Source organism: Aaosphaeria arxii (assembly GCF_010015735.1).
Source record: "Aaosphaeria arxii CBS 175.79 unplaced genomic scaffold BU24scaffold_15, whole genome shotgun sequence".
NCBI lineage: Eukaryota > Fungi > Ascomycota > Dothideomycetes > Pleosporales > Aaosphaeria > Aaosphaeria arxii.
Window position 1 is genome coordinate 350,869 of NW_022983488.1, and position 12,498 is coordinate 363,366.

At 46.6% G+C, this 12,498-nt stretch overlaps 5 protein-coding genes across 5 annotated transcripts; 2 read left to right on the forward strand and 3 right to left on the reverse strand.

Annotated features, from left to right (window-relative positions):
* Positions 1–1,882: 1,882 nt before the first annotated feature.
* Positions 1,883–3,448, forward strand: BU24DRAFT_455949 (aldehyde dehydrogenase; the record flags this gene model as incomplete). The annotated part of the gene is made up of 2 exons (XM_033531402.1): positions 1,883–2,402; positions 2,454–3,448. The coding sequence occupies 2 exons, from the start codon at positions 1,883–1,885 to the stop codon at positions 3,446–3,448; spliced, it is 1,515 nt and encodes a 504-aa protein (XP_033377371.1).
* A 227-nt stretch (positions 3,449–3,675) lies between these two features.
* BU24DRAFT_428988 (FAD dependent oxidoreductase) lies at positions 3,676–5,823 on the reverse strand. The gene is made up of 5 exons (XM_033529613.1): positions 5,584–5,823; positions 5,341–5,501; positions 4,966–5,258; positions 4,182–4,848; positions 3,676–4,068 (listed from the first exon to the last, which is right to left on the reverse strand). Exons 1-5 carry the CDS (start codon positions 5,676–5,678, stop codon positions 3,875–3,877), a joined length of 1,410 nt encoding a protein of 469 aa, XP_033377372.1. The 5' UTR covers positions 5,679–5,823; the 3' UTR covers positions 3,676–3,874.
* A 745-nt stretch (positions 5,824–6,568) lies between these two features.
* Positions 6,569–8,039, reverse strand: BU24DRAFT_402389 (FAD dependent oxidoreductase; the record flags this gene model as incomplete). Its single annotated transcript, XM_033525524.1, has 2 exons — positions 6,569–7,375; positions 7,434–8,039. The coding sequence occupies 2 exons, from the start codon at positions 8,037–8,039 to the stop codon at positions 6,569–6,571; spliced, it is 1,413 nt and encodes a 470-aa protein (XP_033377373.1).
* Positions 8,040–8,582: 543 nt separating this feature from the next.
* On the reverse strand, positions 8,583–10,408 carry BU24DRAFT_455952 (putative amidase; the record flags this gene model as incomplete). The annotated part of the gene is made up of 2 exons (XM_033531403.1): positions 8,789–10,408; positions 8,583–8,719 (listed from the first exon to the last, which is right to left on the reverse strand). The coding sequence occupies exons 1-2, from the start codon at positions 10,299–10,301 to the stop codon at positions 8,586–8,588; spliced, it is 1,647 nt and encodes a 548-aa protein (XP_033377374.1). The 5' UTR covers positions 10,302–10,408.
* A 302-nt stretch (positions 10,409–10,710) lies between these two features.
* On the forward strand, positions 10,711–12,478 carry BU24DRAFT_474486 (PLP-dependent transferase; the record flags this gene model as incomplete). Its single annotated transcript, XM_033532842.1, has 3 exons — positions 10,711–10,805; positions 11,143–11,587; positions 11,639–12,478. 3 exons carry the CDS (start codon positions 10,711–10,713, stop codon positions 12,476–12,478), a joined length of 1,380 nt encoding a protein of 459 aa, XP_033377375.1.
* Positions 12,479–12,498: the final 20 nt, after the last annotated feature.

Below are 12,498 nucleotides of genomic sequence, written 5' to 3' on the forward strand. Positions count from 1 at the left end.
CCCAACATATTCGCGGTATGGTGAGTATAATCCGCACCACTGATCGGAATTTCCTCGAGGCATCAAAGCTGGGACGCTTCCTTATAAGCGCATGCGCTCATCAAGATATATCGGCATTCTCTGTCGGGAAACTGCAAAGATCCCATAAGTGCTGGCTCTCTTGGAAGCTTCATCAGAGAGACAGAACTGACAGAGCATTCTCACCTTTCGAGACCCTCACCGGGTACCCTGAATCTTTGGTTACTGTGATCGCGTTCATCGCGGAGCACATTGATGACGCGGCTTTCTTAGAGATTCACGATCGTCAGTCGACCTATCGCAGAACTGCCTTGAATATAGGTTAGTTACGGCTTCCGTACTGCATTCGTTGACTAACCGCACCGTACAGATGCGGAAGAGCCTCCGATGTTCAGTATCATCAGGAATGATCTAGAATCTTCTCTAAAGACCTGGCAAGGTCCATTGTTTCCCCTCGATATGCCAACTTTCACCAAACTGGCTTTACAAATGACGTGGGACGCCATACGTAAGGCAGCATGCATCTTTTTATGGCGAGGCGCAGGGTTTCACTCCGATTTAAGAAAGGCTATCCGGCCAGATCGAAAATCGGACAGAGACTCTTATGTTACAGACATTCTTTCTAATGTGAGGGCAGTGTTTGCATTGGGCCAGACACAGAAGGTATCAGTTGGCAACGCACTGCTTTGGCCGCTTACCATTGTCGGATGCGAATGTGGCTATCCAGCGAATAAGACCTGGCAGACCGAGGTTGAAAGGTTACTTGTTTCATTGCGTGAGCTATTTTCTATCGATCATGCTCTGCGAGTGCGAGACCTGTTGCAGACTTTGTGGCAAGCGCAGTCTACCAACCTTGACGACGGTAATCTACACGAAGACGCCCGCATCACATATGTCAGCCTCGAAAGTTTGGCACGGGATGCCGGTATGGTGATACCACTGCTTTGAGATTTGCTGGGTTTGCAAAACTACAGGTCGAACCTGCACAATGGTGCAAGTGGAATATTGCGCTGTAGTTCATGCTGCTTCGAGTAAAATTATATGTATGTCTATTGAATAATGCAAAATTATACTAGCGAAAATGAACGAATCATATGTGTAATGATATCGAACTCAATTGATCAATTGATGGAGCAGCTGGTTTATTTGGACGGGTTGCCAAGTACTCCCTCTGAAATTAGTGGTTTGGGCGTTCACCGTAACAACTATCTGCTTTATTTAGTGTCCGATGAGCGTCATGACACCATATTGTCAGGTTCTAATGCCGTCGGCACTTTTGGAATAAAAGTGACCACATACCAAGGTATGGGTGATCGGTGTACACAGTAGTAGCCCGATGTATACAGATAATGTGTGCGAATAACCATGATACCGATCCCCAGATTTGGAGCAGCTCGTCTATGAGCTCGTTCTTTCGAAATCGTGCGTTCTGGCCCCACTTCAATGTGCCACAATCTTCATCGTGCAAGACGCCAGCAAATACACTATTAGCCGCCTATGCATCATCTAACTACTTGACGGAAGGTTTGGTTCTTTTGTTGCGTATCGGCATTGAATATCCAGAGTACTCTTGAAGTCTTTGCGATAAATTGTGTAGAGCGCTTATATAACGCCAAATGCCAGTCATACATAGTGCGTTTTTCCAAACCCAAGTCTAGAGGGCCTGTAGCAGCTTGATAATTGACGTAATATTTTCATATCTAAAGCACCGACGGACTTTTACCATCTGTAAGGAGCAAAAAGAACTGAATAAGGTATGCGCCATAAGACAACAGCTTGCTACTCTGAGGTTCTCATATGTAGCCTGGAAACCACGGAACTAGATTGGAACCTATAGCACTCACTCGACTCCTTACCTGAAATCATGGCAGACTTATCCAAGACGCTGACGGCCCCGAATGGAAGAGTAATTAAGCTCCACACCGGCCTTTTCATCAACAATGAATTCGTTCCCGGGCGAGACGCGCCAATCTCAACAATCGATCCGGCCAATGAGACGGAGATTACTGTCGTCCAGGCTGCGTCTTCCGGAGATGTCGATGACGCAGTACGTGCAGCTCGAAGAGCTCTGATTAAACCCGAGTGGCGCGAAGAGTCTCCTGTAGAGCGGGGAAGATTGCTGTATAAGCTGGCGGAGCTGATAATCGCAGAAAAGGAGACGCTGGCTACATTGGAAGCATGGGACAATGGCAAGCCGTACGGGATCGCGCTCGCGGAAGATCTAGAAGAAACCATATCTGTGATTCAGTATTATGCTGGCTGGGCGGACAAGATCCACGGGCAGACCATGTCTAATGTTGGGCCACAAGGGTACAAGTTTGGTTTTACAGTTCGTGAACCCATTGGAGTTTGCGCCCAGATAATTCCGTGGAATTATCCTCTTTGTGAGTGTCTGGTCACCATACAAGAATGCCACAGTGCTGATCCCTTGAAAGCTATGGCAGCCTGGAAACTCGGTCCGGCATTAGCGTGCGGCAATGCAATCGTTCTGAAACCAGCGGAACAGACTCCTCTCTCAATCCTTCACCTTGCAACCCTAATCAAACGTGCGGGTTTTCCACCGGGCATTGTAAACATCGTGAATGGACGCGGCCGTGTGGCAGGGGCAGCGTTAGCCGGTCATATGGATGTTGACAAAGTCGCCTTTACAGGAAGCACTAGCACCGCGAGGGAAATTATGAAACTTGCAAGCAACAACTTGAAGAACATAACGCTCGAGACTGGTGGAAAATCGCCCTTAATCGTTTTCAATGATGCGGATCTCGATCAAGCAGCCAAGTGGGCACAGATAGGCATCATGAGCAACCAGGGGCAAATTTGTACTGCAACATCCCGCTTGCTTGTGCAGCGTAGCGTAGCAGACGCATTTGTTACGAGGTTTAAAGAGGTCATCGCCGAAGCCAATGTGTTGGGTGATCCTTTTGCAGAAGCAACATCCCAAGGCCCACAAGTTTCGAAAGAGCATTATCACCGTATTCTGGGCTTCATCGATCGAGCGTCCAAGGATGGTGGTGTTTTGACCCTTGGTGGGAAGCCGTTCTTGCGCCGGGAACATAACAACGGTTATTTCATTGAGCCAACCATATTCACAGACGTCAAGCCGACTTCCGAATTGTTTCAAGAGGAGGTCTTTGGCCCTGTCGTCGCCGTCACATTATTCGATACAGAGGAGGAGGCTGTCGCCTTAGCGAATAACAGTAATTATGGACTTGGAGCTGCGATATTTACCAAGGACATTCAGCGAGTTCATCGTCTATTTCCGAACCTCGAATCGGGTCAGGTCTGGGTTAATAGCAGTCAAGATGGCGATAGTCGCTTACCGTTTGGAGGGGTAAAGCAGAGCGGTATCGGGCGCGAGTTGGGCGAGGCCGGCCTAGAGGCATATTCACAAGTCAAAACCGTACACGTGAACGTAAAACTAAAGCTTTGAGGGCGCTTCCGTCAAGTTCGTAGGAGAAACATTTTTGGGTGTGCGAACACCTATCATCGAAGGAATAGAGAGCCTGTCTAAATTTGATGGAGTATTGTTCAACGGAAAATGATATTTCCCACAGAAACATCGGTCGGATGACCCAGGAAGGCACATAGTATTAGAACTAGAACAGTACATGATATGTTCTTTATAATTGTAGTTCTTTGGAATTTGGCATTTACTCTCTATGATGTAAATATACAGAGACGGTTGGCATGGGACATTCTCTTGCAAAATCATGCCCCACGCACAGGTTGTTCCTGGACATGGTTTTCTTTCGATCTTCTTAATAGAGTAAACAAAAATAAATGAATAAGCAAAACATGTAGAATCCATATATAGATTTTCGATGATGAAGGTAATAAGACATCTGCTTGGTTGACTCTACAATACTGAAGGCAATCTGGCATTATTCTGTCTTAATGCGCTTGCTTCGTCTAAGAGAGTCTCCCATTCCGGAAACACGGTACTTAGCCGGCTAGCAATGCTATAATAGACAGGAGGCACGCGTGGATCGACACTCTCGCCAAACGCCAACTGCACCACTGCTCGTGCTGATAGGAACACCCGAGCCATACCTACATTTGAATTACTGTTAGCGGTAATCATTCGTAGAACTTACTCAAGACAGATGTTGCTAATCACCAAGACCATTGCAAGAGGAGAACAAACATAAAGGGAAAGATCTTACCATGCCCATTGAAGCCGGCGGCAATGTATTGTTGCTTTAGGCCTGGCAGTTCGCCAACGAAAGGGAAAGTGTCCGCAGTGAATCCCATGATACCTGACCAAACGTAACGAAAATTGGTCATATGATTCCAACCCTGGAAGTACTGGAAAGGAAATTGCCTGAGAGCAGTTATAATCTCGGGTGTCATTTTTGAATCGTCCCAATCCCCAATGACACCAGGAAGTCCATTTTTGTGTGCTAAGTCTCGGCCACCATAGATCAACGGGAATCCGTCTGTGGACCTCTGAATAAGGTAGTCAAAGTCCTCGCCCCATTGAATACCATAGGTATTGATCAAGGGCTGTGACAGAAATGGACTGGGCGGCTCTATGGCAGCAACATGCCCTTTCACTGGAACTATGGATCGGTGAAAGGTAGGCAGAAGGGAAGCGGCATGTGCATTCGTCGCATGATATATGCTATCACACGTGAAAGCACCCCTGGTAGTATGAATCCGCCATTTATTCGGTTTATTAGAGTCGCGCACTATGCTGTTGACCCTGGTGTTGGTAAAGACCTGGAGCCCAGCTGCGATGCATCGCTCGATAACTTTGGTCGCTAGCTTGTGTGGCCAGAGACTGCAAGCAGGATAACTTACAGCACCGTAGATGCCATTGATTCGGAATTTCTATGATGAACAGATCAACATCATGTTATAGACAAACATAATATTTTATTCCATAGTAAATGCTCGCTAAGGCGAGGCAGACTACTGGAATATCTGCAGAAATGAAAAAGAACTTACCTCACGAGCTTCCGCGGCCTCATGTAGTGTTATGTCGGAAACATCACCACCAGCTCTAGCAAAGTCAGAATGTGACTTGACTGCGTTATTCCAGCCGCTCTCAGACATGTAGACATCTGCAGAGCGGGTTTCTACAAGATCTATGTCCGCTTCAAGTCCGTTATCTTTAATAAACTGAACGGTCTCTTTCATATTTTGAGGCTCAAAAGACGTGATGTGTCTGCCAATGTCAGCGCCATACCGCTCTTCCATTGATCTATGGTTTTTGTAGCAATCCGGCTTGATATGACCACCTGCAAAATCGTCTGCGTCAGAATAATTTGAACGGAAAGATGTGCTGCGCAAGATTGCGCAGTCCAGGTTTTGTTTTCTTACCATTCCGCCCGGTCGCTCCGCTGGCCAACTCACGCGCTTCAACCATCATAATGCTAGGTGACTTTCCTTGCATTCGCTGGAGAATCTCGTGAGCAATCAGTGCACCGGTAATGCCCGAACCGATTACGATAGTATCCACATGATCAGGGAGTGCGTCATGCCTATGACAAAAATGTCAGTACTATTGAAGCAAGAACCTGGAGTTCAGGTTTGTTCTTTATGTTTTTGATGTAGGAAGCTTACGAGCAGTAGTTGGACAAATCTGGGCTTGTTTGGCTCAACCAATATGATTTCGTAGGATGAGCGACAGGGCGTGGTGCTTTGAATTGAGGCGCCATTTGGAGATTGGATCAAGTAACTGTTCTACGATAACACAATTCCTCTACCTACAGCATCCGATAGGATATGTTAAAAGATACAGGCAAAGGTCTTTTGTCATGTGCAGAGTAACGAGGGCTCGTACGCTCTGTATTAGCGATCAAGACAGTTCAGGTTCAGAGGGTCATACGGTCATTGTCCATTATGGATGTAGGCTAGGAGGAGCTAATAGATTAGGGTCCTCCCCTTCAAGCTGCGCAACAGGGATGCAGAGATAAAGCTAAGGGTTGATAGTAGCCGACGGCGATTTTCAGCCAATCCGAGAACAAAACCACGAAAATGTAATCAGATGTTTTGGATATCCACAGGTCACACACTTGGAACCTGATTAATGACTCACAGTTGCCATTATCAGCCTATGATCTTTGAGGGGTGTATGGTCTCAACTGTTCGTGTTGGTCTTTGGTACAGACTTTCTCCCTGTGCCGAAGCTGGCGTCGCATAGTCTCACCTGAGAGTGGTTGTGATTTCATTCATGTTGTTTCCCATGAACCCTCTGGCAATTACAAACACCTTTGACTCCACCAAATGCTTGATTGCTACCTGGCAGGTATTTCTATTACTTTGTTGCTACGCTGCCTCTTTGATCACCACAAATAAGGTGGGCAGATTATGGTAGGTTTACTGTTCCCGGCGTGTATAAGGGTAGATAAAGGCAATTTAATAGACGATTCTCCAGGCATTCCCAATGATCCCAGGAACCATGGACCTCTACAATTTGGAAGTGGCAAATAGTCAATTTGATTGATGTGACCTCAGAATGACTTTGATAAGACACTTCTGGTATATGATCAACTGTGAAATCCTTCATCTTTCAGGGAAGACAATGAAATTATACGGTGAGTTTGCTCTAGATATTTCTACGGTAACAATGGGGAAACCAATCTGGCGGGCTGTATTCAGACCCATCCAAATAAGCCAACATCGCATCTGAAGCAACTGTTCCACTGGCAAAACATCTTCCCATGCCCTCGCCATTATGACCCACGCTAGCAAATTCACCAGGACTTTCTATTGAAGGCCGGCCTACAATACTGGCCCCGGTCATTGTCAGGCCTTGGATACCTGTCCAGTCATGGGTTACGTCCTTTGAAAGATCCAAATTCTCGAACCAATCCGGGAAATTGCGCTCCAACATTTCGGCCATTTTTGCCCGTACCGGGTGGTCGGTTGGCAGCGTAATAGAATCGTCATAATCGTTCAGAATCTCAGCATCAGCAAGGCCGTAAAGAAAAGAGCCATGAGCCGGACGTTGATGCAAGTAATGCCAGAAGTCGGCGTAACCAAACCCGTATTTCAGTTGTTTATCCCTATTTCCTGGGGTGTTTGGACTTAGCGCCAAGAGATGAGCCTTTGCACCAAACACGCCATTGCTGCCTTTCAATGGGGGACAAATGTTACCCGCATATGCGTTCGTAGCATGGAAGACGGCCTTGGAGGTTATGGTGCCCCGAGGGGTGCGGATTTCATATTGAACATCGGGGGTTTCTACTTTACGCACGGCTTCTACGGGCGTGTATGGATGGATGGTGAGATTTGGCATACGCTCCAGAGCCGTTAGAAGGAGGTTGTGAACAAATTTACGGGGATAGAACGTGCCAGCTCTCTCGAGTAATGCCGAACCGTATCGGCATAGCTCCGCATCCAAGCCAAATTTCTAGTGTCATAGTTAGAATATGAAGACACTATCAGTATTTGTTGGGGGCTCCAAAGACCTTTGTTGTGGCTTCAGGGTCCAGATAGTACCCCTCAGGTTCGAATCCATTCTCTTTGGCGAATTTTATGTCCTCGAGAGCGTTATCCTTCTCTTCCTGAGTCTCAAATACATTGATATTGCCGTTCAAACGCAGATCCACATCTTCGCTCAGACCCAACTTTTCAATGCAATCAAGCATCATATCTCGGTTGATATTGCCAAATTTTCTAAGCTTGATTGCGTCCTCAGTACCAATGATTTTCGCAGTTTTGACGAGATGGTAGCATTCAGGGCGTGCGATGAAACCCCCATTCCTGCCGGTTGCACCTGTGCAGATACCACGGGCTTCGACAAGGGCAGTACGAAGTTCAGGTTTCTTTTCGGAGATGCGCAAGGCCGCTACAGCGCCAGTAATACCTGAACCAATGATGACTACGTCGACATTGGTTGGAAGATGTGTATCTACCTGCGTATGGTCGAGATCAATACGGTGCTCACGGATCCAATAGCTTCTCGACTCCTCCGCTATTTCCGGGAAGTCATCGGGTCGAGGCACCGAACCATTGAAATCTTCTGATGAATTGAACTGAGCAGCATATGTAGGTGTATCCAACCATGTCGACATGATGGCCGTTGACGTATAATATTGTCTTGTGTGAGGTGAAGCTCTCTGAAGAAGTAGTTTCGTGAAATCAATGCAGCTAACCCCAATCTCAACTAAATACTATCCCAGTGCCATTATTGCTATTGAAAGCTTTGCCATCAATGTATGAAACAAATTGAGAAAAACATTAATGGCCGTCGGTCTTGTTTATCGCCAATTTTTCTAGCCGCGACTATTTTAGTTGTTGGTAAGAGTGGGGTTAAGGGATCGCGCGTTCTGCAACCCCGCTTCATAACCTAGGGGAGACGAGGCGAGGCTCAACCCCCATAGCAGTCCATCTGGTCAACTCATCACTCAAGTGGAATAATGGAATTCGAAATTCAAGTATGGGGAGTTAAGTACGTGCTGCACCATCTTGATACGTGTGTATGGTTTCCTATATCTGCTACAACCAGCTACGCTCAGCTCTAATAAGCTTCGAGTCACCACTCATTACGTACGGCAATCATGATCTTCGTTGTCACTTTGTATATTGTGAAATCTAAAAAGAAGCGTAGATTGAAATGCTCAAGCCATGTAGTTGGGCCCTCTTCCCAGGGCTGCTTCTACTGTCCTCAATAAACCAAGCACTTTCTCTTCGCTATGTTGCACACCCATGAGTTGCAAACAGACAGGCGCATCCGCATAAGCTTCTGGAGAATCTGCCCACGTAGGATAATTAGCTCATCAGGTCACCCAAACGAGGACTTGAAAGGGTTGAGGATGCTTACATTTTGCATGGTTGCGTTCGTCGTATTTAGACATTGGGTGGAATGACTTAGGTTTCGTATCCAAGTCGGAATTAACAAAACCCACTGGAAATGTTGCGCATGTCCAGTCCAAGGCATTTGAGATGGCTTCATATGTGTAGTACTCCATCGTTCCATGTGGAGGCGCTACGTGGCCTCCGGATGGTAAGATTATGCCATCTATGGGTCGACCGGAAATGGTTTCTGTTGAAGTATTGTTGACAATCTCGAGATACTTTTGGCGCAGGATGCTAAGCTGCACCCCAGCACGTTTGTATTCCCATGTGGACAGAGCTGTATCTTCAGTTGTAAACTCTACCTCCTTGATAAGAGGTTCGCCTGACTTTGCCAGTATCTCTCGGACATCTTTGGCACCAGTCGCACCAAATATCTTCTCCATGGCTGACATGAGCTCTACGCCCTCGAACGGGGCAATGTCAATAACATGATGCCCAGATTTCTGTAGTTTGTCTCGAACCTCTTCAATGCACCGAAGAATTGGAGGGTCTGGTAGAACCACATGGTCGTGTCGCATAAACCCGAAGGTTAAGGTATGGTGTCTTCCGAGTCCTTCTTGATAATCGACTTCGTTCCACGGTAACCTCAATACTTGATGGTCCACTTCCCAGGGTCTGGCAGACAGTATCGCTCTCGTGTACACCTCTAGTCCATCCACACTTCTTGACAGGGGACCAAAGACTGGCTTGATGAAGCTTTCGCCCCCTAATTTGTTCGCGCGATGGCCAGGAAAACGACATGTAGAAGGACAGAGCCCATAGATGCCATTGAAGTTCGCCGGTGTCCGAATGGAACCTGCGATATCGCTCCCGATGCCAAGTGGACTCCCTCCTAATGATATCAAAGAACCTTCCCCGCCGCTTGAACCTCCAGCTGAGAGGCTTGTGTTCCATGGTGATGAAGTTCGTCCGAATACAAAGTTCACACACTCCCCGGACATGAGTGTTTGTGGCACGTTCGTTTTGCAGTATAGCACCGCTCCTGCATTAATGAGAATTTTTACAAGGCTGTCATCCTCATTTTGTACGTTTCCAATCCAGCCTGCATATCCTTGGGTGGTTTCCAATCCTTTGATGTGTAGTGTATCCTTCAGACTGATCGGCAGACCGTGAAGAGGTCCGACAGGCTTGCCAGTGTCTTTGAAAATCTTATCCAATTCTCTCGCCCGATAGAGGCCACGCTCAAAGAATACTTCGGTCAACGGATTCGTTAATTGATGAGCAAGTACAGCTCTAGAAACGAAAGCCCTGAGTACCTCTTCTGCAGACCATTCCAGCTTCCTAATCTTGTCGACAATAATCGTAGCACTGGACTCGGTGATGTCAAGTTCTTTCCTTGACAGGATTCCGCTGGTATTGGGCAAATACTTGACGTTCCTCTTGTTAGCGACAAGGTCATTGGGAATCGAAAGACCCCAAGCCTTTATCGCAGCCTCTCGCTGCTCTTGTTTCTCTGTGACCTTTGTCTTCCAGTTCATGTTTAATAGAGAATGAGATTCAATACCTAGGAAAACGTAAGTGGTGTTTGTGCTACCGGTGAGAGATTTTAGTTCCAGGCTGTGAACACAGCTCCAGAACAAAAGGAAATGCTTCCAAAAAGGCGAGATTAGGACTGATTGGAAATCAATGCGCGCTCCTCGGGTTGCGGGTTCCGTTTGGTAACATGATGTCTCTAATAGTAGTGCGCATCAAGGTTCTGCCGTAGGTTGTGGAGAATGCGCCGACGGAGAATTATTGCCAGCTTGATTGGAGCGTGCACGATGGCAGTACTGGCACAAAATTAGATCGGATTTATGAAGATTAATACCCAATACTTTTTTAATTTCTTCAATTTTTATTTCGTATCGCTCGATTCTCTTCTGCATTTATCATCTCTTGTGGATCAGTATGGCCGCACAGATCAAAGTTATTCGTCAAGTTCCGAAGATTCCTGGAAAGGTCATCTTCGGACCAGGAGCGTACACAGATCTTTTAGCATCAGTGTTAGTCATTACATTCCATCAATTATCAATAACCCAATTCTTACAAAGATTCCAGCGATACTGCAGACAAACCTATCGTCGCCGGAATCTGGAATCTACAGGACGTCAAAGAGAAAACCGAGGCCTGGGAATCAGAATGGGATGAAGTCAAATATGTAGTAAAAGGACACATTACGATCAAGGATGAGACAACCGGGGAAGAACTATCAGCTTCCAGTGGCGATTACATATGGTTTCCGAAAGGTGCAAATGCTTCAATAGTCCGGTCAACAAACCTAACTACGCTTTATGTTGAGCAGCGACGTCCAGATTGGCCACCTGTGAACGATAAATGGAGAGAGTGGCTCACAAAGAGGTGCGATGAGCTTGTACAATGGTACACAGAGACCAATCCGGAATCGGCAAGAGAAGCCAAGGACGCAGCATCAGTTCTGCCCGGGGGTAATACCCGCACGGTTCTGCATCAATTGCCATTTTCGATGGCATTGGAATCTGGCAAAGGTACACTAGTCACATCGAAAGATGGTGTAGAATATCTTGGATTTGTCTCTGAATATTCTGCTGGCATGTATGGGCATTCGCATCCACAGATTCACAAGGCTGTTCATGAGGCACTGGATATCGGCATCAACCTGGGTAGCGTGATTGGAAAGGAAACGGAATTTGCAAATTTAATCAAAGAACGATTTCCGAGTATGGAATTGATGAGGTTCACTAACTCTGGAACTGAGGCCAATACGATGGCAATTGCTGCAGCGATAGGCTACACAAAACAAGAGCATGTAAGCCATCCATCCGCTCCACCACCACAGAAACCACATTAATGGCTACAGATCCTGGTATTCAAAAATGGCTACCATGGTAGTACTCTCACTTTCGGAGAAAACAAGCCCGTCACAAATCTCCCACACAAATTCATTGTTGGCACTTACAATGATATTGAAGCCACTCGACGACTTCTTCGCTTCGGAATTGCTGCGATTCTCGTTGAGCCACTGCAAAGTGCAGGTGGAATCATTCCAGCAACAGGCGAATTCCTAAAATTCTTGCGAGATGCTGCAACTACTCTGAACGCCGTGCTCATCTTCGATGAAATTGTTACGTCCCGACTAGACTTTTATGGGCTCCAGGGCTATCATTCCATCAAACCGGATATGACAACGCTGGGAAAGTACATTGGCGGTGGCTTCTCATTTGGTTGTTTCGGTGGCCGGAAAGAGATCATGCAACAATTTGATCCTACTCGCTCGGCAGGTCACCTCGCTCACTCCGGAACATTTAACAACAATGTCTTCACCATGACTGCGGGTATTGCTGGCTTGAAACTGACTCTTCCTGGAGAAATCTCCCGCATCAATGCACTTGGAGATCGTATTCGGGAGAGCATCAATGAGCTAGCTGAGCAGCATGGCCTGAAGGATGAGGTGAAGGCAGTTGGATTTGGCAGCATGGTAGGCGTTCATTTTCAAAATCGAGGCGGGCAGTTACTCAGGGATGTCTTCTATTTTGAATTGCTCAAAAGACAAGTTGTCATTGGTCGACGTGGCTTCATAGCCCTTAACCTCATGCATACCGAGGCCCACGTGAATCAGTTTGTCAATGTGGCTAGCGATAGTTTGGGCCTTCTTGGTCGAAACTTGAAGGAAATCACGTTAGACGTTCCACATCAATAGATTAGAGAACCTTACTTGAA

Coding starts and splice junctions, on each gene's coding strand:
- BU24DRAFT_428988 (XM_033529613.1), bottom strand. CDS start 5,678: ATGGCGCCTCAATTCAAAGCACCACGCCCTGTCGCTCATCCTACGAAA. Junction 5,259..5,340: donor CGGAGCGACCGGGCGGAATG/GTAAGAAAACAA, acceptor ACGATTTTGCAG/GTGGTCATATCAAGCCGGAT. Junction 4,069..4,181: donor CGCCGGCTTCAATGGGCATG/GTAAGATCTTTC, acceptor ATTCAAATGTAG/GTATGGCTCGGGTGTTCCTA.